This window comes from Canis lupus, chromosome 22, assembly GCF_011100685.1.
Source record: "Canis lupus familiaris isolate Mischka breed German Shepherd chromosome 22, alternate assembly UU_Cfam_GSD_1.0, whole genome shotgun sequence".
In the NCBI taxonomy this organism is placed as follows: Eukaryota; Metazoa; Chordata; class Mammalia; order Carnivora; family Canidae; genus Canis; species Canis lupus.
Genome location: NC_049243.1, coordinates 5,774,754 through 5,801,896, shown reverse-complemented (window position 1 = coordinate 5,801,896; position 27,143 = coordinate 5,774,754). Strand labels below are relative to the sequence as shown.

At 36.9% G+C, this 27,143-nt stretch overlaps 2 protein-coding genes across 3 annotated transcripts in view; one reads left to right on the top strand and one right to left on the bottom strand.

The window, feature by feature from the left end:
• The window catches only part of GTF2F2 (general transcription factor IIF subunit 2), a 147,235-nt gene that overhangs the window by 70,892 nt on the left and 49,200 nt on the right, over nucleotides 1–27,143 (top strand). The window contains exon 5 of the mRNA XM_038569584.1: nucleotides 17,857–17,938. Coding sequence (XP_038425512.1) covers nucleotides 17,857–17,938 — 82 coding nt within the window. The remainder of the gene's footprint in view (nucleotides 1–17,856; nucleotides 17,939–27,143) is intronic.
• KCTD4 (potassium channel tetramerization domain containing 4) lies at nucleotides 1,373–20,629 on the bottom strand. 2 transcript variants are annotated; one of them, XM_038569583.1, is made up of 2 exons: nucleotides 20,565–20,629; nucleotides 1,373–3,002 (listed from the first exon to the last, which is right to left on the bottom strand). In XM_038569583.1, exon 2 carries the CDS (start codon nucleotides 2,814–2,816, stop codon nucleotides 2,037–2,039), a length of 780 nt encoding a protein of 259 aa, XP_038425511.1. In that variant the 5' UTR covers nucleotides 2,817–3,002; nucleotides 20,565–20,629; the 3' UTR covers nucleotides 1,373–2,036. The 2 variants fall into 2 exon arrangements, with proteins under 2 accessions (XP_038425511.1, XP_038425510.1); XM_038569582.1 differs by lacking the exon at nucleotides 20,565–20,629 and adding an exon at nucleotides 12,561–12,804.

Here is a 27,143-nt window from a genome sequence, read left to right as displayed (position 1 = left end):
ATTCTCTTTTTGTGAATTCATACAAAAACTTAGACTACTTCTAAGGTTTGTTCAGTGATACCTCCTGAAAGAAGATATGTCAGGGCTATTTTCATTATCTGTAATGAAATCTTGGTAGAGAAAATCTTGCTTTGACATTAAATCACTATCATTTTTTTCATTACCAAAGTCCAAATGCGAAGGAAAAGTCAGCTCATAAGCTGGAGAGGTATGTAAACAGTTCAATTATAGTGAACTGCTTTAAAATAGATTTCTTATATTTTTTATCTTCATAGTTCCTTTAAATCCTGATTAAGCCATGTTAAAGTACATAAGAGATAATTTGATATTTTATTAGAAACATTTTTTCTCTTGTTATACATAAAAGATTGTGTGGTTGATATGGATTTTTTATATTATTTTTTTATTTTTTTATATGATATGGATTTTTAAAAACTTTTTTGTAAAATAGATTTAAAAATATTTAGTATGTACAGCCAACTTTCGCATTATTTTTGATTTTGTAGGTGGAAGTCAGAGTTCTGGGAATGAATATTAGCTTTGCTACTAATTCTAAGTTTTTATGTGTAAGCAAATTTTTGACATATATGCTAATTTAACCTCAGGATTTTTCAGAAATCTTTTGTGGAAGTTTGTTAAAATTAAGATTTAGTTACCTGTCTTAATTGTTAAATTTTAAAGGAACAAATTTAAGAAATAATTTGTTCTTAGAAGCTAAAGAAAATGAGAGGCATAGAAATTATTTAGCTATTCTCTGGGAAGAAAAAAATGCACTCAGTTTAGAGCTAAGTTTCTGCATTATTTCATTGAGACAGCCATATATAAAACTTAATTTAAAAAAATAACTTCCTGGGCAACCCTGTCAGGACTCACCTCTGAGAAGCTTTCTCTGTATCTTTACTTAATAAACTTCTATCCGTTTACTCACACACAAAAAATTAAAAAATAACTTCCTGTTTAGCATGAGGTTAAAGAAATTAACTCAGTGAATTTGAGATTTAGCATCAAAATAGATAGTGAAAAGAATACAGTTCTTCATTAAGAATAATGTTTAGTGACGCTCATGTAATATTTTTGAGCTTGAAAAATGAATAGATACTTAGGATGGTTCTGAAAATGAACTCCTTTATTATTTTGATACCACATAATATGTTAGGGCTAAGTTATCCATGCTGTGTTGTAGCTCAGCCTGCAAAGAAAGGAATTTGCTGATTTTTGTCACTTGCAAGACCAGCCAGGGTTACTATAGCCTGCCAGTTGACTACATTAATGCATAAATACTGTGTGAAATCATCAAGTGGTACTCTTTGTTTTGAAAGTGACACATGTAACTTTTTATTATCATTATTAATACAAGCAAAGAAGCTAATAGTGCTTTTTATTTATTTTTTATTGTCATCAAGCAGTTTTCTAGGAATGTTCAGCAAGATGTCAATTCAGCTATAATTCTAGCATGAAATACAGGAACTGTGAATAAGCTTTTGGTGCCTGCTGTTAAAATTAAATCAATAACTTTAATACCTTCTTACAATTACATTTGGTTTCACTATAGCTCTGTCTTAGTACATCTGCACATCTTTTTTGCTCTCAGTAGTTAATTTTTACCAGTTCAGTTTCTCTGTAGTTTTGTAGAAAGGATTAAATCTTACAGCCCCTTAACATATTTTATTACCATTTACTTAAATGAATGACAGATAATGTACATGCTTGTTCATTGTGCAAGTACCCAAGACATTCTGATTGAAAGATAGCTTCAGGAGAAATAAACAAATAGCAAAAGCATTCAGTCTTTATTTACAATATATAGAACATCATTGTTTTCATTTTAAGTATATGAGTCTGGTCAGCTGGAACACCCTTGAGAAGGACATCTTTAGCGATAGAATTTACATACCGTTAGCTCACAGTAATTGATTAGCAGCAGGGCTCTGAGTACAGAGCTGGCCCGACGCACGTTATTTGGGATGCCTTTGATGCTGTGGTTTTCCGAAGCTTGCTGGCTGCATGCTTGTTGCCTTTGTTCGTGACACAAGTAATTACTTGATAAAATGAAGTGCATCGCTGTGAACGATTGACCCTTTGGAACAATCCAGGCTGGTCAGCAGTCTAAAACCACACTTTAAGGCCATCATTATAGCCTCAAACTTCAGAGTTTCCAGGGTACAGACAAAGGTGTTGTCTTCCTTTAGTACAAGTCGAGTGCCATTTTCAGACTTTATGAAGTATTTAAATTGAATGATATTTGATGATATTGAAAACTCCTCTGGAAATCCATCCAGCCTGCTTTTGGACACCAGAACAATGCGAGATTTTATTTTTGATATGAAATCAGGAGCATTACAGAAAATTCTCAGTCCTTGTGAGCGATCGTGGTTATCTGTTATTTCCAAGAAAGTAGTCTCTCTGGGTGTTAGCTGTTCTTTTTCCCACCTGGATTTCACTTCCTCCGCCAGTCCCTTGAGCTGAAAGAATTCTGCTTCTTGTGCAAGAAGTTGATTTTCTCGAAACCCTTCAGGCAGTAGAAGTTCTCCATTTCGTAGGAAGTTTAGGACATGCCTGAAGAGGAGTCCATCCCTGTCTATGAAATAATGACCATCAGCATCAAACGGGCAGAGGATTTTTCCATTTACTATACCTTCAAGGAAAGTGTCTGGGTACTTGGTCAGTGTTTGTTTTTGAGTAATGTATAAATATCCACCAACGTTGAGGGTCATCAGTGTGGATTTGCAGTTCTTTCCTTGGTCAGCATCTTCCAAGCTGTTGTGTTTCCCTTCATACTCCTTTTCTTTTTCTCTTCTGTTTATTTTACGCTCCATTTTTGAAAATGCTATTTCAGCCTGTTCTTCTTGGCTTTGAGATTTTTTAAAAAAGAAACACTACCACACAAGCACGCCTTTATTCAGCCCCAGCCTGGTGATGGAATGGAAATGCTGGCAGCATCGCCTGCTCCGTCAGCTCGGTTTTGCAGTAGGTGGCGTATCAGCTATGTGTGCGGGAGCTTTCTGGAGTAAGATGGGGAAAAAAAAAGAGGATAATTTGCATTTAACTGTGTCGGGGAAGGAATTCGTTGTTTAAAGATTTTCATGTATAGCCTTTTAAGTAATAAAAGTTACACAAAATAAATTGAATTTCCTCTTAGCAGTTAAGCAATTACAAATGTTTAATTCTCCAGCTAAGTTTGAGTGTGTCTCCATTTCTAAATGTCTTTTAGGTTATTGCTCAATCAGGCAGGCTTAATATTGAATAATATTGTTAGCTTTTAGAGAGTAATGTATATTGAATTAATACCATTTTTTAAAAAATAAATCATAAGCAGGACCTAAAGAGGATGTAGGTGGATCGAATCTTTTCTCCTATAAAAAGTCACACATTTCACAGTGGTGTAGTCCTTTTAGAGACCCACATGAGAATGTTTAAATCTGTTATTTGTGACATTGCACTTGAATTTAATTGAGTTTGCATATGATTCTGATTTAGGGATTTTTAACATGTGAGAAGAAATTTTCTTAATGCCCTTTAACAAAAGGTTCTATTATTTTATTTTTTATCCTAAAGGTAAAACATCAAATATACAGGCTTCTCAGTAGTCATTTACATTTCATTTTGGTAAAGATTTCCTATGGAAAATTCATAAGCTTGTTTTACCCTAAACCTGCACCAGTGCTGAACAAAGACTTGGGCTGCTGTAGAAAATACTATAACTGTGTGCGCGCGTGCGCATTCACACACGCATACATGTGTTTCCAAAGATAAAAGATTAAGAATAATTGCTATAAAATAGTGTCATGGTAAATTTCACTGTTTTTTAAATTGTTATTGGGTCGTCCCCCCCCCCCCCCCCCCCCGTGCTCATAAGGGCCAGACAGCTTTCTTTTCTTTTCTTTTCTTTTCTTTTCTTTTCTTTTCTTTTCTTTTCTTTTCTTTTCTTTTCTTTTCTTTTCTAACTTGGGAACTGGCACAGTGTTGAATCTGGTGTTTTTCCCCTTTCTTTTGTTTGTTTTTTTTTTTTTTTTTTTCCTCCTTCCCTTGTAACTTGCCTTCCAAAGCATTTCAGAGATCTAAGCTTTAATTTCTAGAGTTTAAAGGCCCAGTGGTAAGAAATGTGAACATTCTCCCCAGTACACTATTATTTGACTGGTCTATCTGCTAAATTTTTCTGAGGAACTACATTATTCTCAGAATTAGATTTAATATTAAATTGACTTCTATTATATTAAAGGTATTTTTAAATTACTCAACTGTATGTTAGTGGAAGTATTGGAGTGGAGTCTTCTTAAAATGCTTATCTTGTATTTTCTCTAAACAATGTTAGGTTTTCTTCAGATATAAAGAATTATATCCTTAATTATGACAGGTAACATTAATCACTGAGATTGTCAAAAGATTAGAAATCTAATGCATAAACATTTTTAGAGCTGAGTTTTTGCTTAGAAACCATAAAATTCAACCTCCTCATTTTACCAAAAATAAAATTACATTCTAGAGAGTTTTTTTTTTTTTTTTAAGATTTTATTTATTTATTCATGAGAGACACAGAGAGAGGGGCAGAGACACAGGCAGAGGGAGAAGCAGGTTCCCTGAGGGGAGCCCGATGCAGAACTCGATCCCAGGACGCCGGGATCATGCCCTGAACCAAAGGCAGATGCTCAACCACTGAGCCACCCAGGTGCCCAGCATTGTAGAGAGTTTTTATTTAGTGTTTTATCTAGAACTTTGCAGCTTATTAGAGGTAAGCCCACACTTGAACTAAACCTTTCTCTCAGTCCTGCATCTTTTAAGAAGAGTTTTTTTTTTTTTTTAAATCTTTTTATTTATTTATGATAGTTACACACACAGAGAGAGAGACAGAGACACAGGCAGAGAGAGAAGCAGGCTCCATGCACCAGGAGCCCGATGTGGGATTCGATCCCGGGTCTCCAGGATCACACCCTGGGCCAAAGGCAGGCGCCAAACCGCTGCGCCACCCAGGGATCCCTTTTAAGAAGAGTTGATGCTTATATTTTAACGATTTCATGTGTGTGTTGATTTTGTTGTTTTAGAATCAAGTCTTTTTCTGTGGATCTGACTTTTTAAGAGCTATCAAATATATTTTTTTGGTATGGCTTTGGAAATGCATGGGATTCATATGTTTATAGTCACTGTATCATGTTATAAGCAGAATCAACAAAGGCATAAAAGTGTCATTGATAGATCTTGTCTTTATTTTTTAAAAAAGATATTTATTTATTCATTCATTCATTCATCCATTCATTCATTCATGAGAGACAGAGTGAGAGAGAGAGAGGCAGAGACACAGGCTGAAGGAGAAGCAGGCTCCCTGCAAGGAGCCCGATGTGGAACTCAATCCTGGATCACACCCTGAGCCAAAGGCAGATGCTCAATCACTGAGCCACCCAGGCATCCCGATCTTATCCTCTTTAAATGAACTTTATGGAATGTCAGAATCAATAGAACATATGACTGTAGTATAGTGGTGGAACTGGAGGTTTGTATGTTTAAATCAAGTGATGTAGTAGAATACGGTGTAATACTAGACCTTCTTCCTTACACCCTGTTTGGCCCATATGTGGATGCCTTCGTGGGGAAATAAAGCTAGTGCTGCTAGAAGATGGGCTTTCCCAGGATGGGAAGGTAAGGCAGGGCTACTGCAGGTTGGACTGCTGCCTCTTCAGTAATTACTCCAGAGCTGCCTTAAATTTGCTAACTCACTTCTGGCTTCTGCTGCCTGGTCTTTAAGACCATTGATGCATGTTCTTTGTTTCTGCTGGCTTCCTTGACAGACTCTGAACCTCCCCAGTGTGGCCTCTGACCCTCGATCGCACCTTTTTTTACTCTAGGCTTCACTCTGGTGTTCTTGGCTTCTGCACACCTGACATGTATGATTTGTTTGCCCCCTGTGGCCTGGCAACAATAGTGTAACAAAGGCTTTGTCTTAGTGTTGACTAGAAGTTGATATGAATCCATAGCACTTTTCTTTTGTGTCCCTCTGCCTCCAACTTGCAGTCTTAAAAAAGAAAAATGGCTCCCAGTAGGCCGCATTTTATCCTTGTTTTTCCACATTATCCCCTTTAAAGTAATATGATTGCATCTGACAGAAGTTGCAGGGGGTTGTTGATCATTGCTACCTATTGTGGAACACCTGCCCCTTACGAGAAAGCTAGGCTGTTTTCTTTTTTCTATTCTATTCTAGGTTTGTATTTGCCTGCTTGGGTGGGTGGAGGGTGGGGAAAGCTTGTCCTGGATATTGTCAATCAGGTCCACACAGCTCTAAAATTATAAAAATGGTGCTTAATTACCTATGCCAAGCGAAACATGGTATGATTATCTTTCTCCACCTTGCTGCAGATATAAACTGTAGTTACAGACTGCACTTAATCAGTTCAATGGTTTTAACAAAAGGCTTAACCCACATGTCAAAAATTAGCATCCTTAGATCCACTTGATCACTAGACTTGAGGATTTTTGTCTCCTTTGTAGGCAGAAGGTTGGTGTGTTTTGTTTTGTTTTTAAAGCTAGGGGCCCTGTTTTCTACTTAGTATCCCAGACCTTTATTAGAGTTACAGCATCTCTATCTTAAACATCAGTAATCACACATATAAAAGAGAACTTTAGCCAACTTTGAGATTTAAACAGTACCACTATTAGGTTTTTGGTGTAAGTATATCCGTTAGGCCCAGTGCCTAATTATATTCTAGCAAAACCTTCCACTAATATGATGATGCTAATCCTTCACTACCTGCTTTAGACAGGACTTATTCCAGGCCAGTGGGAGGAGTTTCCATCTTATCTACCAGCTCCTGGTGGAAAATGAGGTCATTGTCATTGCCATGATTGACACAGGATGTCATCATAATATATGCTTGCTCCATTTATATGCCATGGAAGGAAGTAGAACCTCACCAAGAAGGTATCTTTCTTGGTTGGAAGATACAAAATTTTATAATCCCCCCCACCCCCCAAGCTCAATATATCTCTCCTCCATGAAATTCAAATACTCCTTTTTAAGGAAAGTCTTAGGAGCTGCCTTTAAAATAAGAACATTGCTTAGGGGGATCCCTGGGTGGCGCAGCGGTTTGGCGCCTGCCTTTGGCCCAGGGCGCGATCCTGGAGACCCAGGATCGAATCCCACATCGGGCTCCCGGTGCATGGAGCCTGCTTCTCCCTCGGCCTATGTCTCTGCCTCTCTCTCTCTCTCTCTGTGACTATCATAAATAAATAAAAATTGAAAAAAAATATATTTAAAAAAAAAAAACATTGCTTAGGACGCCTGGGTGGCTCAGTGGTTGAGTGTCTGCCTTCGTCTCAGGGCGTGATCCCGGGTCCGGGGATCAAGTTCCGCATCCGGTTCCCCACGAGGAGCCTGCTTCTCTGTCTATGTCTATCTCTCTCTCTCTCTCTCTCTGTACCTCTCATGAATGAATAAATAAAATCTTTAAAAAAAATAAAGTAAGGACATTGGGGGTGCCTAGGTGGCTCAGTCAGTTAAGCACCTGCCTTTGGCTCAGGTCATGATCTCTGAGTCTTAGGATTGAGCCCTGCATGGGGTTCCCTGCTCAGCAAGGGAGTCTGCTTCTCCCTCTCCCTCTGCTCTTCCCCCCACTTATGTTCTCTCTTTCTCTCATAAATAAGTAAAATCTTTAAAAAAATAAAATAAAATAACATTGTGCTTCTGTCTCCACCTATACCAGATCTTTTTGGTTGATTTTACCTCTGTGTTTTCTGCCTTTTAAAAAAATTTAGTTCCCATTACCTCAGAAAGAAAGTAAAAGTAACTATAGTTAGTGCAACTGCTGTCAATTTCTTATTAAATCTGGCACTCTGTCTCTGCCTTAGATTTCCCCATATTTTTTCAAGCTTATTGATCTGTGTCTTTCTGTCCCACTTGAATTTGATGCCCAGCTACCTGACTCCATGATGATAGCTTTATCTGTTCATGTTCCGAAATCTGGCAATCCCTTGGCCGTCTTACTTTCATGTCCTCTGATGCCTTCTTGCCTTGAACTATGGCTTTCATAAGCTAAGCTTCTCTTTTTTCATGTGTGCCTTACCTCTTCTTCCTAGCCTCCTATAAATAGCATTTAATAGGAGAAACATTTATTTTGATATTCAGCTATGACCATTTTACTTTAGTCTCTGTGTTTAAAAAAAAAGTTAATTGAAAATTAAAAAAATTTTTACTGTAATGTATTAACACTTTAAGAATCAAGAATTTTTCCATGTTAATCTAATTCTGTTCTGATGCCGAAAGTTTAGTTTTGAAATATAAAATCATCTGCATTAGATGTCGTCTGGCACTGGGATTGTATTAACACAAATGCTACCTCTCCTACCTTATGGAGTTGATTGGCCACAGTATCTAACCAACTAAGCAGAGTGCATGAATCCTTCTAGGGCTCACTGGATAAACCTCTGGCAGGAAGGTGATATGGATGGGTAATTCTAGTCAGATGAATAAATTTGTGAATGTTTTGTATTGAAAGCTTGAACTGAGTCTTGAGAGAAGCCTGGGAATCTTTCCCATATTGGCAAAACTCATTTGAGAATTATAGAAAAGAATAAAGCACTATGTATTAAAAGGAGCACAAATAAAAATGACAGATTAAATGAGAACTTGAAGCAAAATTCCATTCCACATTTCTTTGCTTTTTATTAATTATGGAGATGACTCTAAAAACAATTTACAAATCATATTAATTCGTATTTTAAATATGGAAGATGGGTATTTCAGGGAAAGCAGTGTTTTATAATTACATAAGCAGAAGTCATTTAAGTTTTTTAAAATGAATTTTATCTTTTTTGAAGTGTAGCCTATGCATTATTATTCACTGGAAAATTCTATTGTAACCAGATGAGCAAAGCACTTTCATGAGCCATCAAATGAACATTGAAATTATATTATTGTATAGAACTCATTTTCATAGTGCTATTTGGCAAAATGCAGTTTTGCCTTCTCTTTAGGAAGAAGATATTTTTAAAATCTCTACAATCTCAAAATGAGGGACATTACTTTGAAAACTTGTAAAGGTAATATTATTATGAAATCAGTGACCAGAGGCACTTGGGTGGCTCAGTCAGTTAAACATTCGACTCTTGATTTCGATTCAGGTCATGATCTCATGATCAAGAGATGGAGCCCCACATCATGCTCCTCGCTCAGTGGGGAGTCTGCTGAAGATTCTGTCTCTCTTTCTCTACCCTTTCCCCCTGCTTGTGCATGCTCTCTCTCTCAAATAAATAAATAAATAAATAAATCTGTAAAAAAAGAAAAAGCAGTCTATGACCAAAAAATTCTCTGCTCCTAAATGCTGTCCCCTACCACTCACTATTCCTTCTGTTATCCTCTTTAGATTCTCTTGTGTCTTTATTGATTAGATGGTGTGGAGGAAAGAGAAGGGGACCTGAACAGCAGGCCTATCGGATATGATGGTTCATTTGAGCAAGTGCAGTTTCTTAGAGAGTATAGTGATCGTAAATTAGGGATGGAGAACTCTTTCATGTTGCACATTTTTTCACAACCAGCATTTCTGAAATCAGAGTAGGTCTTAAAATCATAGCAGTGTTAAGTCTTAGTGGCATATAAAATAATGTATATTATGGTTGATGCTGTCTTAGAGTTGATGAAATATTTGAGCTGTTTTGTAAGCTACTACCTTCATATCACCAGAAAATAAGATTAGTAGAGATACAAGAAAAAGAAGAAAGGGGGCCTGGGGGTGAGGAACAATATTAGGGCAGCAGATTTAAACACTGAGTACTGCATATTAGAATTATCTACTAACATAAAAATACCACCATCTCTTGTCCTCACAAGCCAGTTAGAATAGGCTTTGGGCCTAGTAGTTCATAAAAAGCTCCCCAGGTAATTCTAATGATCAAACAGAGTTGAAGAACCACCATATTAAGGAAATGGATGAGTTCAGGAAAGGGAACTTATCCCAGAGGAATTCTTAATGATGGGGACATAATTTCTAGCCTGTAGTTGTGAGGATACTTACTTAACTAGTAAAGTATCTTGAAATTCATAAAGAACTGAACTAATAGGGATGCCTTGGGGGCTCAGTTGTTGAGTGTCTGGGTCGTGATCCCAGAGTCCTGGGGATTGAGTCCCGCATCGGGCTCCCTACAGGGAGCCTGCTTCTCCCTCTGCCTGTGTCTTTGCCTTTGCCTTTCTTTCTGTGTCTCTCATGAATAAATACATAAAATCTTAAAAAAAAAAAAAATGAACTAGTATATGGCATACTACTATTACCAATTAAACATAGTGAAGACAACAGGAGTTACTGAAGCTGAAATTAATGAAACTTGAATCATTTTAGTTGATTTAAAAATATGTGCCCTTGAATCATCTGTAAGTATTTCATTAATATTTTATTCCTCAACTATATATTGCAGTCTTTCTAAGTGTAAGAGTTTGTATTTTTCTTCCTTCGTATCACCCATCATATCCAGCACAGTGTTTGGTACTATTTAATAATAATAGAGCATTATGGTGAAAGTCTGTTCTGTTGGAGACTTAATCTTTCCTGGAAGGATTTGTTTGTTGTTTTTTTTTTTTTTTTATCCATTTAATCACTTTTGCTATTGTTTTTAAATTATCTCTAATTTCAAGTGCAGCAGCCAAAACTGAATTGCACCCTTTGATGAAGGTCTAACTAAAATAAACTTATGGTATTAGGATTTTCCTGCCCCTTTTCATTTATTATTACAGCACAACATTACTTCATGTTTTTTTTATAAAGCTGTATTTCATTTCTGAGTTTTATCCAGCCTCTTATTCTTGAAAGCAACTTTGAGATTAGAGATTATGTCTGTTTATACAAAATGTCATGTATTCAAGAGGTTTTTAGGGATGCCTGTGTGGCTCAGCGGTTGTGTCTGCCTTTGGCTCAGGGCATGATCCTGGAGTTCCGGGATCGAGTCCCACATCAGGCTTCCTGCAGAGAGCCTTCTCCCTCTACCTATGTCTCTGCCTCTCTCTCTCTCTCTCTCTCTCTCTCTGTCTCTCATGAATAAATAAAAAAATAATTTTTTTAAAAGAGGTTTTTATGTTGGCTAATTATATGATGATCATAAAGGAGACCATAATCTGAAGTAGAGGAGGAGCAATAAATAACTTGTGGACTTGCTTTATAAACATTAAAACAGAAAAATATTTGTTCTTAAGAAGCTCATTCAGTAAGTTATTTCTTTGATCAGAAGTCTGTTACGGGAAGAAAAAAAAAAAAAAAAGTCTGTTACGGAACAGCCTGGGTGGCTCAGTAGTAGTTTAGCGCTGCCTTCAGCCCAGGGTGTGATCCTGGAGACCCAGGATCAAGTCCCACGTCAGGTTCCCTACATGGAGCCTGCTTCTCTCTCTGCCTGTGTCTCTGCCTCTCTCTCTCATTCTCTCTCTCTCTCTTCTGTGTGTCTTTCATGAATAAATAAATAAAATCTTTAAAAAAAGTCTGTTATGGCTTCTGTAGACTGATAGAACAGTTCACATTCCTTTGAGCCTTTAAGGCCTCCATCTTTTCTTTCTTTTTTTTTTTTTAAGATTTATTTATTTATTATTAGAGAATGTGAGTGAGTAAGCATGGGGGAGGGTGAAGGGAGAGGAAGAGAATCATAAGCAGACTCCCCGCTGAGCACCAAGCCCGACATGGCTTGATCTCATGACCCTGAGATCATAACCTGAGCCGAAATCAAGAGTCAGATGTTTTATCAATTGAGCCACCCATGTGTCCCCCAAGGCTTCCATCTTTGATTTTGTACTTTAGCCAAAAACTTTTCTTCCTACTCCTGGGCAGCCATTCTTGTCATGGACAGATACTTTTTTGATCAGCAATACAGTGTCCCTTGTATAGGAAGGTACATACAGGCTTCTTTCTTCCAGTCCATAGTTGAAGAGTAGAACTATAAGTGAGGAAGTTGAGATGTTTTCTAAATCTTAAGTCTAGTCCTTAAAATACGGCTTCAGGATTTGGTTAGAATTGGGAATTTCGTGTATTAGGCATATTTGTAATTTGAATATTTTATGAAAACATTATATAAATAGGTAACTTTGGGGAATATTTATATGATTGCTCATTTGTTACTTTTTTTTTTTTAATTTTTATTTATTTATGATAGTCACAGAGAGAGAGAGAGGCAGAGACACAGGCAGAGGGAGAAGCAGGCTCCATGCACCAGGAGCCCGATGTGGGATTCGATCCTGGGTCTCCAGGATCGCGCCCTGGGCCAAAGGCAGGCGCCAAACCGCTGTGCCACCCAGGGATCCCTCATTTGTTACTTTTGAGGTGAATAATCAATTCTTAACTCTGTAGATTTACTGAAACTAGACATGATCTTAAATTCCTAATTTTTTTGTAGATATTAGAACATCGATTCACAAATTTGAATAGAATAAGGATCGCCCTCTTAATAATGTAGAGATTGCAAGTTTGCCTAACTGGTTTGTTAAGTATATATATATTAAGTATATATTGATAGGCCTTACCCTGTGAATCACAGGCAAAAAATTTCCGTGAAAAGATTTTAAATGAAAAGATTGGAAACTAGTAGAAATATTAAAAATGGCTTACCTCTTAGATTCACCTGCTCTTTAGAAGTGTTTTTTCTTCAGTCCTTTTCCAGATGATAGATAACAGGTGTGATATAAATAGAATCAAGAGAGTAGCTTCAAAAGTCATAAGGAATAGTCCAAAGTCTTGGTCGTAGCCCACTTATCTGTGTGTTAACTGGAGCCAGAAGTGCTCTTAAAGTCCTCCACATTGAACTGGATCCAGAGTGGCCTTGGAAAAGAATGCCTGTAACTTCCTGATGCCTAACATCTTCCTAACATACCTGCCATCATTAATTACATGCCAGTGCTAATAACTCCCTCCCTGCCTGCTTATTACTGTAATTTGTTTCAACAAGGCTTGCCCTTATCACGTGTAAAAAAGTGCCTGTCAGTCATTTTTCTTGAGTTCTTCAGCATAGTTTATCTCAGTTGAGATAAAGAGCAAGAAGGTCTAGCTTAGAGCAGAAGTTTCTGGACACTATGTTGTTGTTGTTGTTCCAAGAAACAGTTTCTAATTTCTCCTCAAAGAAAATCTAATTATATCTAAATCTTTTAGAAAGTATAAGTACAAACAAAATAAACACTTAATGAAATAATAAAAACATCTCCAGTTGGAAGAGGAGGTCAGTTTTTTTTTTTTTGTTTTTTGTTTTTTTTTTTGTTTGTTTTTTTTAGGAGGTCAGTTTTTTAAGTGAAAGAGAATTGGAACTAGATCTCAGATTTTTTATGGTATATGTTTTGTATACTTCCCCTTTAAATTTTTTCTCAGTTTTTTTCTGCAAGTAATAGGCTAGAGATAAAAATTCTATTGCCAATGATGTGTGTTCATACGCATTGAGTCTTTTGGTTACAAGTAACACAAACCAGTAAGAAAATGGACCTAGCAAAAAAGGTGGTGGAGAGAGAAGATTTAGAAAAGATTCTAGAATATTTCCCAGAATCCAGTTCTGGTACTGGTCCCTTAGTGTGAGTATCATAGAAAGGGGGACATGTACATGGAGAGAGAGAGGGAGGAGACCAAAGCTATTGTTCGCTCTGTTCTCATCACCCTCAGTGTCCTTCTGCCGCTCCTCCCTGTCTGAATTCTATTTTTCAGATCCAGCACAAACATTGCTTTATCATAGCTTCTCTTGGTCCTTAGCTAAACATTACCTCTTTGTGTGTGGGGGCATGTATGTGTGTGTGTGTGTTAATCTCAGTACTCTGTGTGTGTCACCTATAACCCTTAAAAACTTCGTCTTTGTGCAGTAGAGTCCCACAGCCCATAGAGAAGGATCAGTAGTCTGTCAGGTAAATTCAAAAGTAGAGAATCAGAAAATGATTTAACATGCATTCCTACTGCCTTAAACATTTTACCTTAAGAGTTAAAATGTACACTTAGCTACCAGTATGCATGTAGGATAAGGCCTTTGGTTTCAGTATAATATGCTGACAGAGCGTCTGCTTTCTCTTTCTTGGGAAAATTCAACCCATAATATAGACTTACAATTATGGCTTCTTAGAAAGGAGCAAGGATTTTTTTTTTTTTTAAAGACTTTATTTTTATTCATGAGAGACACAGAGAGAGAGAAAGAGAGAGGCAGAGACACAGGCAGAGGAAGAAGCAGGCTCCGTGCAGGGTCCCCAGGATCACGCCCTGGGCTCAAGGCGGTGCTAAACTGCTGAGCCACCCAGGCTGCCCAGGAGCAAGGATTTAAACACTGAAACAACATGAATGCAGAATCCTTTTAAACTTTGATGTTTCTCTTCTAGTCTCCTGTTAGCTCTCCAGTACCTACTTTGACAGTAGTTTTTTAAAGCAATTTACTTTTATATTGTCTTGCCAAAGTATTAAACCTGATTTTCATAGAAACATCTCCTTCCCCCATACTCATAATTGATGGTATTATATAATATATAATCAAATTGCATAATTACTAACAGTAAAACTAGCATAAACAAGTTCTAATATAGTTAGAGCAGAAGTGTGTGGGAGTACTAGAGATGAACCTAACTACCCACTATGGGCAAGCTGTGGACATCTGTCACTGTGTTTAAAAGCATTGGTAATCTCTAAGTGGGGTAAGTGGAGGCCTATTAAAAGTGATTCTGGTGTATTATAATGATTTATATATCTATCATAGCTTCCTACTAGACCAGCAGCTCTCAAAATGTGATCTGAAAACTTTTGGGTAGAGGGATTCCTGAGACCTTTTCCAGGGGTCTGTGAAAATCAAAACCAGTATTCATAATAATACCAAGCCTTTCTGCCCTTTTCAGTTCTGTTTTTCTAAATGTTTCTTAGTATTAGTATCTAATATGATAAATAGGAATAGATAAAAACCCACATAAAAGCTCTTTGGGGGGCCTCAATAGTTTTTAAGGATATATGTCACAGAATTATTTGAATGGCCACACAAGACTCTGTACTCCTTAAGGACAGGAACTATGTTCTGTTTATCTTTGTTATTCCTGATGTGTTTCAAGTATTTATGATCTTTTAAACTGGACCAACAAACTGGTTTTAAGTAAGGGTTCCCGTATTAATTAATATGATCTGTAATAAACAGCAGTGCTGTGCAAGTGGGTGCTTTCAAATGCCTTTATTTTCTTTCCCAAATGCCTTTAAAATATAATACAGTATTTAATATTTTCCCCCTGAAATCTTAGGCAACTTTTGAAGAAGAAAAGAAGCATGGTTAGTGGAAAGAACATGAAAACATTTTCCTATGAGGCTCTAAAAAGTGTGTGAAGGTTTTAAGTCTTGCTTAGTAGACTTTATCATAAGTAAATTGGCTTTTTAAAATTTATTTAGAAGGAGAACGGGAATGAGCTAACAGAGATGTGTTATTTAAGAGCAGCCAATCAGTGGGAAAATTCATTGCTGGTGATTAAGACTTTTCTTTCACTTGAGAAGCATCGGAAAGCTATTTTATGTTTGGAAAGGGGATATGATGGACAGAAAATTATGGTTTGGAGAAGTGAATTTTACTGCTTTGTAAGAGTGACCTTGATTGAAGAATAGTGATGAGGGTAGTGGCCAAGTTGATATGGGCAGATGCTTTGGATACTTCTTACTCTTTCAGGTATTCTATGGAGAACATTGATAGCAGAATCCTTTAACTAAAAATTAAATTAAGCCTTTCTGCCTGAAGTAGATACTGCTTTATATAAGTGGGGAAACATTTACAGATGTTATTAACAGATAGCTCTTTTAGTATTCAACATTAAAAAACACATGGATACATAAGTAAGTTATTTTCAGGGATGGTATGGTAGTCTAAGTTTATTTTGTTTTTTAAAAAGGATTAATTTATGAGGATTTTAGAGGACTTTCTTATGCATTTAAGATACTTTATACGTAGAAATTTCCCAAATCTTGCTATTGTTATGACAGTAACTTTTCTAGATAGAACTTTCAGCTTCAGTGAAAAGGCAAACTCAAATATAAGATTTGAGAAATTCAAATTTTAATCCCAATCTTACTAAATCAATTAAGATTATTTTTAGGCCTTTAAATCTAATATAAAATAATTATGGCTTTATTTCTTTTTGCATTTTGGTATAAGATAGGCATGCTTCTCATCATTCTTTTTTCCAGACATCCAATAGCCTGTACTTGAGATTGGTTGCATGTGTTGCGTTGAGGGATTCCTAAACTATTGGATTTCACATGCATTCACAGTTAGAGGCTACAATAAGGAGTCTCCTGGAGTTTGAAGACCAAAATCAAGAAAAGTCACCATAAGGAAGATTTTCTAACGTAAATCATGTGGGCATGATACTATCTGCACTCTACATTTTGGCCCGCTTATTCCCCCCTTGCAAACTGTATGCTTCTTAAAAAGAGTGCTGCCATGTCTTACTCATCTTTGATTCCAAATGCTTAGATAGATGGTGCCGTTTATGTAGTAGGCACTTAGTTAATGTTAAGGGAATGCATGAAGTCATTTACCCTAAAGAGATGAATCATAAATACATTGCTGATGAGCCAAGGGATTTTCCTGAATCTCTTCAAAGCCTGGGTGAATTCTCATGGAATTAAGACTGAACCATAGCATCCTTTTTTTTTTTTTTTTTAAGTTTTTATTTATTCATTGAGAGACACACAGAGAGAGACAAAGACATAGGCAGAGGGAGAAGCAGGCTCCATGCAGGGAGCCTGATGCCGGACTCAATCCCGAGACTCCAGGATCACACCTCTGGGCTAAAGGCAGGCGCTAAACCGCTGAGCCACCCAGGCATCCCTGAACCATAGCTTCCTAATCATAATTCTACAGTTCCAGACTGTAGGAGAGCTGGTGCCATCATGGGATAGTCCTATATGTACTATCAAAATAAGGTCTGTAAAGTGACTTTACCACAGTGTTTGGTGCCTAATAGTCATGTAGTAAATGCACCTTTATGGTTTCTCTTGAATTTTGTGTCACGGTCACCATAACATTTCTTACTAATGGTAGGAAAAATTGCCCTTCTGTTTGGACAAGTATCCATAGCAGTTAAAGCTCTAATTTGGACACACTCAGGTTAATAAATCTGCTAGAAAATAGAAGTCAGAGCAACTGGCAAGCAAAGCTGGTACAAAGTATAGCCTAGACAATGACCTGCCCAGTGTACAGTATTTTCTAGGCTAGCTATTTTAGTCACAGTATATTCTAGAATTTTATTTGCTTACATATATCTGCATATACCCACTCATACATGTATATATTATCTTTGATTTTAGCGGTTTAGACTAGCTGGGTTTTCAGAAGTTACTTCTCTACCAAAGATGATACAGCGTCCACACCCTTCAAATTTCTTTAATTTGATTTTATGCTTCATTAGCCACCCTCTTTAGAAAGAGTTAAGTAGGGATCCCTGGGTGGCGCAGCGGTTTGGCGCCTGCCTTTGGCCCAGGGCGCGATCCTGGAGACCCGGGATCGAATCCCACATCGGGCTCCCAGTGCATGGAGCCTGCTTCTCTCTCTGCCTATGTCTCTGCCTCTCTCTCTTTCTCTCTCTGTGACTATCATAAATTAAAAAAAAAAAAAAAAAGAAAAAGAAAGAGTTAAGTATCTAAACGTTGTTAATGGCAAGGGGCTGCAACAGCCCAGTAAACAAAGCCTGACAAGTTCAGTTTTTACTAGCCAGGAGTAAGCTTTTTTTCTATTCTGACTAATGATGCTACTGTAAACTTACAAGTATTCCTTTTGTTTTTTTACTATTATTGATTTTTATTACTACGTTTAATTCTAATCATTATTACCGTGGTTAGTATGTCAAAGTAAAATTTTGAAAATGATCAGTGTTATCTCTGAATACATTTGTCAATTATTTTTTTCTTTCCATTCAAGATAAACTTTCATTGGAAGGAATTGTGGTACAAAGAGCTGAATGCCGACCTGCTGCCAGTGAAAACTACATGCGATTAAAGAGGTTGGTGTTTTTTAACTTTAAAATAATACCTGATATTTCCTTTGGGAGCTTGAAATACATATATTAGATTGCTTATTAACTGCCTGAAAACAGTAGTTATGTTGAAAGTTTTTTCTTCAAAGGCTGTTTGGTTTTAAAAATAAGAACAAACTTCTAGCTATAAAATAAATAAGTCTTGGGGATATAGTGTACAGTAGGTGACTCTAGTTAACATTATTGTTTTATGTATTTGAAAGTCGTTTAGAGAATAGCTCTCGGGATCCCTGGGGGGCTCAGCAGTTTGGCGCCTGCCTTCGGCCCAGGGCATGATCCTGGAGTCCCGGGATCGAGTCCCACATCAGGCTTCCTGCATGAAGCCTGTTTCTCTCTGCCTCTCTCTCTGTGTGTCTCTCATGAATAAATCTTAAATCTCATGAATAAATCTTATGAATAAATCTTAAATCTCATGAATAAATCTTAAAAAAGCTCTCAAAAGTTCTCATCACAATAAGAATAAGAAAATTGTAAATGTGGTGACAGATTAACCAGACTTATTGTGGTGATCATTTTGCAGTGTATGTATGTTTCAAGTCATTATGTTGTATACATGAAACGAATATGTCAGTTATACTTCAATTAAAAACAAACAAACTACAAACCCAAGTAAGAGTTTCTTTGGCAAGGGAACTTTGAGAACCTGGGCAGTTTATTTGGGATGTTTAAGCTGTTCTCTTAATATAACCTGGAATCAAACTTCTAATACTTCTTTTTCTAGTCCTCTTTATAGATCTTGATTCTCTAAAGACATGTAATAAGATATTTGTACTATTTTATTTTTAAAGGCTGTAATTTTCCCATAATGAACATTTCTAAAATACTATACAGTATAAAGCTAGTTGCTAGAATATCATCCTTTTCTCTTGATTTACAGAGAACTTTGTCTAAACTTTCTACTTTGAGATTTCTCATAAGGTCCTCCCTCTCCCGACTGTTGTACATGGTTAACCTTTTGTAATTAATATTTGAAGATGATGATCTTAAATTCTTGATACTCCAAATTTTATGAGTTTCAAAGAGCTGGGTTTTTTTTTTAAACCCCAAAGAATGTGTTTTGAATTTTTTTTTTTATTTTAAGTAACTCTATACCACCTATGGGGCTTAAATTCATAGCCCTAAGATCAAGAGTCTCATGCTCTATTGACTAAGCCAGCCAGGCTCCCCTTGTTTTATACTTTATATTGAATGTATTTCAACCCCATGTACTTTAGAATTATAAATTTGTTCATTCAGTCAGCATTTACTGTGTGAAAGAGTAGCAGACAAAACAGACAAAACACTCTGCCTTCGTGGAACTTATATTTTAGGGGATTATAGCTAGACAGAGCTCATGATGGGGAACACATTCTTCAGATGGTCTCAGTAGCCTCTCTGGATATCAGTGTTCTCACAGATAAAAGTGGCTGCTTGAGGGGTGCCTGGGCATGCAGCTCTTGATTTGGGCTCAGGTCATGGCCCCAGGGTCATGGGATTGAGCCCTGAGTCAGGCTCCCCAGTCAGCATGGAGTCTGCCTAAAGATTCTCTCTCCCTCTCCCTCTCCCTCTACCCCCATGCTCGTACTCTCTTTCAAATAAATAAACATCTTTTTTAAAAAGAAAAAAAAAGTGACTGCTTGAGCTGTATCCTCTCTGATGTCGCATCATCTTTTTAATTTCCCCCCTTTCTCAATTAGATTAGAGTGTGTCTCCCAGGAGCAAAACAAAGAGACTGTTTTCTTGTCCAATAATTCTTCTCATTTAAATGCCTCCCCAGGGCAAATAAAAGGATGACAATCAAAATGAAAATTTTTTATAACTGAAAATAACTTTGGAACACGGGCAGGAGGGGTTTCTCTCTTTGTGTTTAGCCTATAAAATCAATCATACAAGGCGTGTTTTTGAAGACTTACTTTTTCAAATAACTACTTAAATTGGAAAATACAAAATCTGGTTGCTGAGCTGCTTGCCAAGATCTTTTTTTTTTTTTTTTTAATTTTTTGTGGTCCTAATTTTCTCTAAAGGTTTCTAAAGATTTCTGGTTGCCTGTTGTGTTAATGAAATGGCTACTTTCTCACAGAAGATACAAAAATTGTTTAGCCTTTTGAGTATACCGTCATTACATATTTCAGTTACTTAAGTGACTTCAGGAAACAGGGTGATTGAGGAGATGATAATTCTGTGAGTTTCATATGCATGCATAAAGGCTTGAGGAAGATATTGGGGACCTCTGTGTAGCTCTGCAAGCCTGGAATGCAGCATTTGTTTGAGGTAGAACAAACAGAAGCTCCAGCCTAGAACTCTGTTTTGAGCTCCAAACTTATATATCTAAATACCTTGGTTGAATGTCCAATAAGCATTTTAGATACATGAAAAACTATTCTCCCAGACTTTCCCCTCAAACTTGCTCTACCAGTGGTCTTTCTCATCTGAGTTAGTACAAACTCTGTTCTCCTGTTTTCTCAGTCCAAAAATCCTGGTTACATTCTTGAGTCCTCTCTCACACCCTACATCCAGTATGTCAGAAAACTCATATTGACTGTATCTTCAAAATATTACACATCTACAGTCAGACCATTTCGCACCACCCATATGATCTGCCCTTCCGTCTCACCTCAATCACTGCAGTAGCCTCCTAGCAGCATTCCTGCTTCTGTCCGTGCTCCACTGTAGTCTACTGGCAGCACAGTAGCCAGAGCAGTTCTTCTAAAATCTGTCAAGTCATGCCATTCCTCTGTTCACAGGTCACTTGCAATGCTTCCTGTATTACTCACAGTAAAATTTGAGTCCTTAGAGTTCTCTGCAGGAATCTACATGATCACTCTCCTACTCCTTCCCACTTCTCCCCATCCTTACCTCTGCTCCTCTTGCTCCCCTTCACTTACTCTGCTTTAACCACCCTGATCTAACAGTCATGAGCACTCTAGACACTTCCATATTAGGGCCTTTACACCAGATTTTCTTTTCCAGGTGAAACATCCTTTCTGCAGATAACTGCATGGTTCACTCCTTGCCTCTTCACTCCTTTGCCTCAGATTCTACTTTTCCAATAGGCCTACCCTGGCCAACTTACTTCTTTCTATATTTGTATTTTCTTATAGACATATCCCTCCTAATATACTATATAATTTACTTACATTTATTGCCAACTTTGCCCTAATGTAGTTTTTAAACATCCATAGTTGGTTCTTTGGTGGTATGTCTGTGTGTGCATGCACATGCACACAATCATCTGTTTTGTTCACTTAAACACACACACACACACACACACACCCAAATGCTTAGAATAGTTTGTGATGGGCACCTCAGGTGTCTCAGTCGGTTAAGCATCTACCTTTGGCTCTCGTCATGATCTCAGGGTCCTGGGATGAACTCCGAGTCTGGCTCCCTGCTCAGTGGGGAGTCTGCTTCTCCCTCTCAACTCTGCCCTTCCCACCCCCACCCCCACTCATGTGAGTGCTCTCTCTATCAAATAAATCTTTAAAAAAAAAAAAAAGAATAGTTCATGACATGTAGATGTAGTAAGTGGTTAGTATTTGTTGTGTGAGTAAATGGCAGGAGAGATGGCTTAAAATATTAAAGACCTTTATATTCTTGCTAAATTATCTGTTAAAAAGTCTTATAATGCCTTGATAAGAAATTTGAAATTTGTGCTTTGACCATTAGGGAGGTACTGAAAAATTCTAAGCTGTATGGAAAACAAAGGGATTTGTGTTTGTAGAGTTCATTCTGGCCATAATGTAAGACTGAAAGCAGGGAGGGAAGCTAGAGGCTGTCATAATAACCCAGGTACAAAATGTCTAAATGGCTAAACACAGTAGTTCTAGTCAGAAGGAAATGAAAGACTAGGTTCTGAGGATATTTGGAGGTAGTCGATGGAACTTAATGAACCCATCTCTTACTTTAAATGGTTGTGGGATAGGGGATTTCTCTAGGACCAGACTGATGGTGGTGGTTCTTGTGTTGTGGCCTGAGTGCACTTCTGTTACGAATCCTCAGACTGATGGGTAACACTGATGGAGAGGGGTTGAGAGGCCTTAGAGTTCCCATGTTAATTTTAATGTAAATCCTGGTTGGCAGCTTACATTAAAACTGAAAAAAGCAGAAAGTACTTAATCTGCAAGAAGAGTACTGATGAGTACATTAATCACAATTATAAAATAACAAAAGCTATAAGTTGTATCTCCTTTACAGTTGACACTTGAACAACAAGGGGGTTGAGGTGTTGACCTTTTCATAAGGCAGAGAAAATACATTTACAGTACTGTAAAAATTAAAAAGTCACGTACAGAGGGACCTGTGCAGTTCAAACATGTGCCATTGGAGAGTCCACCTGTACTTTATTGTTATTTAACATTTTCAGATGCCTAATGTGATCACTGAGGTAAGGCTTAATTTATAAAAAATCACTAGATACTGTTCTTGCTCCAGAAAGTTTACAGTTTTTAAACATGAAGGAACATAAATACATACCCACAGGATTACCCAAGACATCTATTTACTGACCGTATGGTAGGAGGAATAGGAATATGGTGGTGCTGTGGATCAAAGGGAAAGGCAGATTTCCAGCTGGAGGTGACATCAAAGCAGGAGCGTTTGCGAACAGAATTGGCAGTTCAGCACTTCAGGTATGTATGCAGCACTTGGATATTTCACACATGCGCACCGAGGTTTTCAGAGCCTCCTGACTGCCTGGTCCTTAATGACATTCGAGGTTTTGGATAATCTGGCTCTTGTCTCACTTTCTGGCTTTATTTTTAGTTGTTATCCTGCTGACAGACATCAGCTAGTTCCGTCACACTACACGCTGTTATCCGGGGTGTGCTGGGCACTTTTAAGTTTTGTGCCTTTGTTGCATGCTGCATCCTCTATCTAGAATGCCTCATCTTCCTTCTGCTGGGATCCTTCTGGACTTTACAGACCAATCCAGAGGTCACTTACTCAGTGAAACCTCCTCATATCCTTCTCACCCAACTCCACTTAGGATCGGCTATCCTGCTCTCTACATTCCCACGTACTTACTTATTCTATTTAATGGTACACATAGTGGTCTGTGTTTTCTAATGTTTAAGTGTACATGGTTACATCTTTTACAAGATTATGAACTTCATAAGAACAGGGGTGGTGGGGTTTGCTTTTTCTTTTTCTTTCTTTCCCATTCTCTCTTGCTCCCTTCCTGTTTGTAGTCTGAGCACTGAGCATAGTGCATTACAAGTAATAAACACTCAGAAATATTTGTTGGGTTAAAATAGAAAGGAATGGCAAAACTTGGGACAGAAACATAGGAGTCAACAACATTCAGCTTCTTTAATTTAATTTTTTTTTTTACTCAGAGCTGCTCTTGAAAGCTGGACTTGATTTTTTAATTCATATACACATGCATATGTTCACACACACAGACACATGCATACATAAATACATACATATCTTCCTTTGAGAGGGGGAAAGTGATGATAAAACAAACACAGAAACATTTCATCAACAAATGTTTTTCAAAATAAAAATTAGAATTAAATAGTTTTCTGTTTACAGAGGACTGGAAGAGAAAGCCTTTTTTTTTTTTTTTTTTTTTTTTTTAAATCAAAGAAGACCTTTCCTTAAATCAATGAGGTTTTTTTCTTTAACCGGTGAGTTTTTACTGTATTATATTTGCAAATAGCAGCTGAACTACACTTTTAGCAACATAAATGGATATATTTACAAAACGTAATTTATATTTATATATAATACTCTTTAAGAATGTTCAGAGCTACGTTAGTGGGAATTTAATTTTAGTAATAAATCCTTATGATAGCTGTCTATTAAATTTTACCTGATAAAGTAGCCACATGTTATGAGAATTATAACAGCTTTATTAAATATAAGTAAGATTCTGCTTGTTTGTAATGTTCTGTCATTCATTTAGATAAAAGTGGAAATAAGTATTGCAATAAACCCAAGGAATATGTGAACCCTTTAGTCAATAAAATTCAGGCCTAGAAAAAAAATTAATCCTATGCCATAATTTTCCTTGGTACAACCTCTCACATAATATAAATTCCTGCAAGGATCCATTTAGCCACCAAGAAAACCTAAAACACAAAAAGGGAAAAAAAAATTCCACTTGCTCCTATTAATTTTCTTTATTGGACATAAATTTGGATGGATCTAAATTAAATTATATTTTATTAGGAAGAAATTTATTTTGAATTGGTAAATATAAATATATGCAATATCAACTCCCATTTGATATACCAATTAAAATTCATGGGATACCTGGATGACATGAAGAGTCAGTTAAGCATCTGACTCTTTATTTCAGCTTAGGTCATGATCTCAGGGGTCTTGGGAACAAGCCCTGCACATTGGGCTCTGTGCTCTGTAGGTAGTCTGCTTGAGATTCTCTCCCTCTTCCTCTACCCCTCACCCCCTCTAAAATTTTTCTTTAATTATTTAATTTATGTTTTACTAACTGTAACTTTAAGCATCTCAAGGCTTTTTTAAAAAAATTCATCTCTTTGTCCAAAGTGGGGCTTGAACTCATGACCCCAATATCAAGAGTTATATGATCCACCAACTAAACCAACCAGGTGCCCCTTTGAGGTTTTTTTTAATAATCAAAGATAAATTATACATTCACCAACTTATAATTCATGTTGTACTCTTTAAAATATAAAGGGACATAAAGATAGTCACCTTAATGTGTGTTTTCTTGTAGGAAAGTCATAGTAATGGGAAAATATGTGGCTTTTTAACTTCTCCATGTTTATGTCACCAACTCATCTAAAAATACTTGTCTCAAAAGTTTTTATTTTTAATTTTCTCTGTGTTTGTGGCCTTTCTTCAAAAACCTAAGAAAAGCCTTTCTCTTTGGGAAACAGAACATTGGCTGTGGAGAAGTGGAAAAGAGAAAAATCAGTGTCTTTTTTTCTATGCAAAGATACCAGACAGTAGGAAACAAGTTGTGATTCACTTTCTTTCTTAGGGAGAGGTTACCAGACTGTACCTGTCTAGCTTCCTGATGTTTCATATTATGGTAAAAGATGTCTTAGAGTGTGTTATTATGGGAAGAGGAGAGGGACCCCCTCACTCAGTAGATCTTTATGTAATTTGTGGATGATGTGATTCATGTTGGGTGAACTACATTCAGGCCCAAAGAAGTCTCTGCAAATAAAATTTTTGCTAAATGCAATAACAACACACAGAGAGAGAGAGAGAGGCACAGACGCAGGCAGAGGGGAGGAGCAGGCTCCATGCAGGGAGCCTGATGTGGGATCCCGGGTCTCCAGGATCACACCTTGGGCTGAAGGCGGCGCTAAACTGCTGGGCCACCCGGGCTGCCCCATCTTTTTACCATATTTAAACTAGTATGTAGATATAGTTAGGACCTGTAGTTTTTTACTCTTCTCTGTATATAAATTTCATAAGGAGTAATTAATTTGTAAGTGATTTTGCTCATATTTTAGGATAATTATCTTATAGCTGTGTCTTTTTAAAGAATAAGTACAAGATGAATTACAAATAGGATAATTGTATAATTTATCATTTAAAACAGGATAATTTTGCGAATGAAAGCAGCCACTAACCAGAGAAGTTGACATCCTGAGACAGCAATGTAAACTGTCCCAGATAAAATTGGGATGTAAAGTCCGTATGAATAGCCTGGATATACTGAAATGCTAACCTTTTAAAATGGGAACCAAAATATAAGAGTCAGATAATGAAAGTGCTGGCAGTTAGGAAATGTGTACAGTACCAGGGATTCTAGACAAGGTAAAACTGCTATGGCTGAACATAAACGGTGTGCTTCCAAGTAGCCACACAAAGTTGGGCATACACTAATGCTGTGTTAATGTTTTCGTGTAAATTTTTATATTAAGCTTATTAAATAGCATAATCAGTAATAAGCTAAAAGTTTTATTAAAAATCATTTTTCTGTTAGTCCTCAATAAAATTAGAGGTCATAATGGCAACTCAGAATTCTATAATTTCATGACCAGGGAAATGTATTATTAGATTTTAGCTTACTGGTAGTCTCATTTGAAACAGCTTTTGGTGAATGATTAATATATTTGAATCAGGTTACTTTCATTTTCAGGTATCATAAAACCCAGGTCAAACTGGCTTAAAAATAAAAGAAATTCATTGACTCACATAAATAAAATCCAGTGGTATTGTAGGATTTAGCCATGGTTTATCTAGAAGTTCTCAGTGTCATCAGTGCTCTAGCTCTGCTTCTAATGTTCATCGGTGTTTCTCCAGCTTCACTGTCCTAAGGTACCCAGATGTATGATTTTTAAAATGTGGAACTATAAATCTTTTTTTTTTTTAAAGATTTTATTTACCTTTTTGAAAGAGAGAAATGAGAGATAGCGAGAGAAAAGCGCGAGCAGGGAGGAGAAGGAGAAGCAGGCTCCCCACTGAGCAGGGAGCCCCGGTGCGGGGCTTCATCTCAGGACCCTGGGATCATGACCTGACCTGAAGGTGGATGTTTAACTACTGAGCCACCCAGGCACCCCACTGTAAATCTTTTTTAATCAAATATATATGTTTTTTTAAAGCACCAGGGAATAGGAAGTCCTTGCGAAGAGCTAACCCAAAAAGACAGCTGGCCTTCTTTGCCTTAAGCATGCTGATTCTCACATCCTTACCCCTGTACTGTTCCTTTTTAATTATCACTTTAAATGAAGGATTATGTGAAAGGAGCTGATGTCATCATTAAAATACAGTTTTTAAATGTATTATAAATAGACAGCTGTAGTAAAAGTGCAAAAATACCAGTGGGATAAAATTACCATTAAAAAGCTAGGCAAGATGTTTTACCTAGAATTTTTTAAGAAACTAAAACAGCTCTTCATAGGGAATGTTATTTGGTGCAAGAAGACTTCTTAGTCCATGAAAACCATCCTCTTTTCAAAAAAAAAAAAATCTTGGGGAGCTTGATAGTAAGGACATGTCCATTTCCTCTGAAGAGCTGAAACAGCTGTCCTCCACAGCGCTTGAGCTATGGACTACACCTGAAAACTGAATATTCTGATAAAAGAAGGATTTCCAAATGATTGTAAAAAAACACATATAAATAACATATATAAAGAATTAAAGCATTGGCATAATTAAACAACAAAGTTTTCATATGATTTCTGTCTTTCAAGTTCTTTGACCTTTTCACCGTAAGGAAGAGGAGAGGAACTTTCTATTTGGGTATTGTCTCACT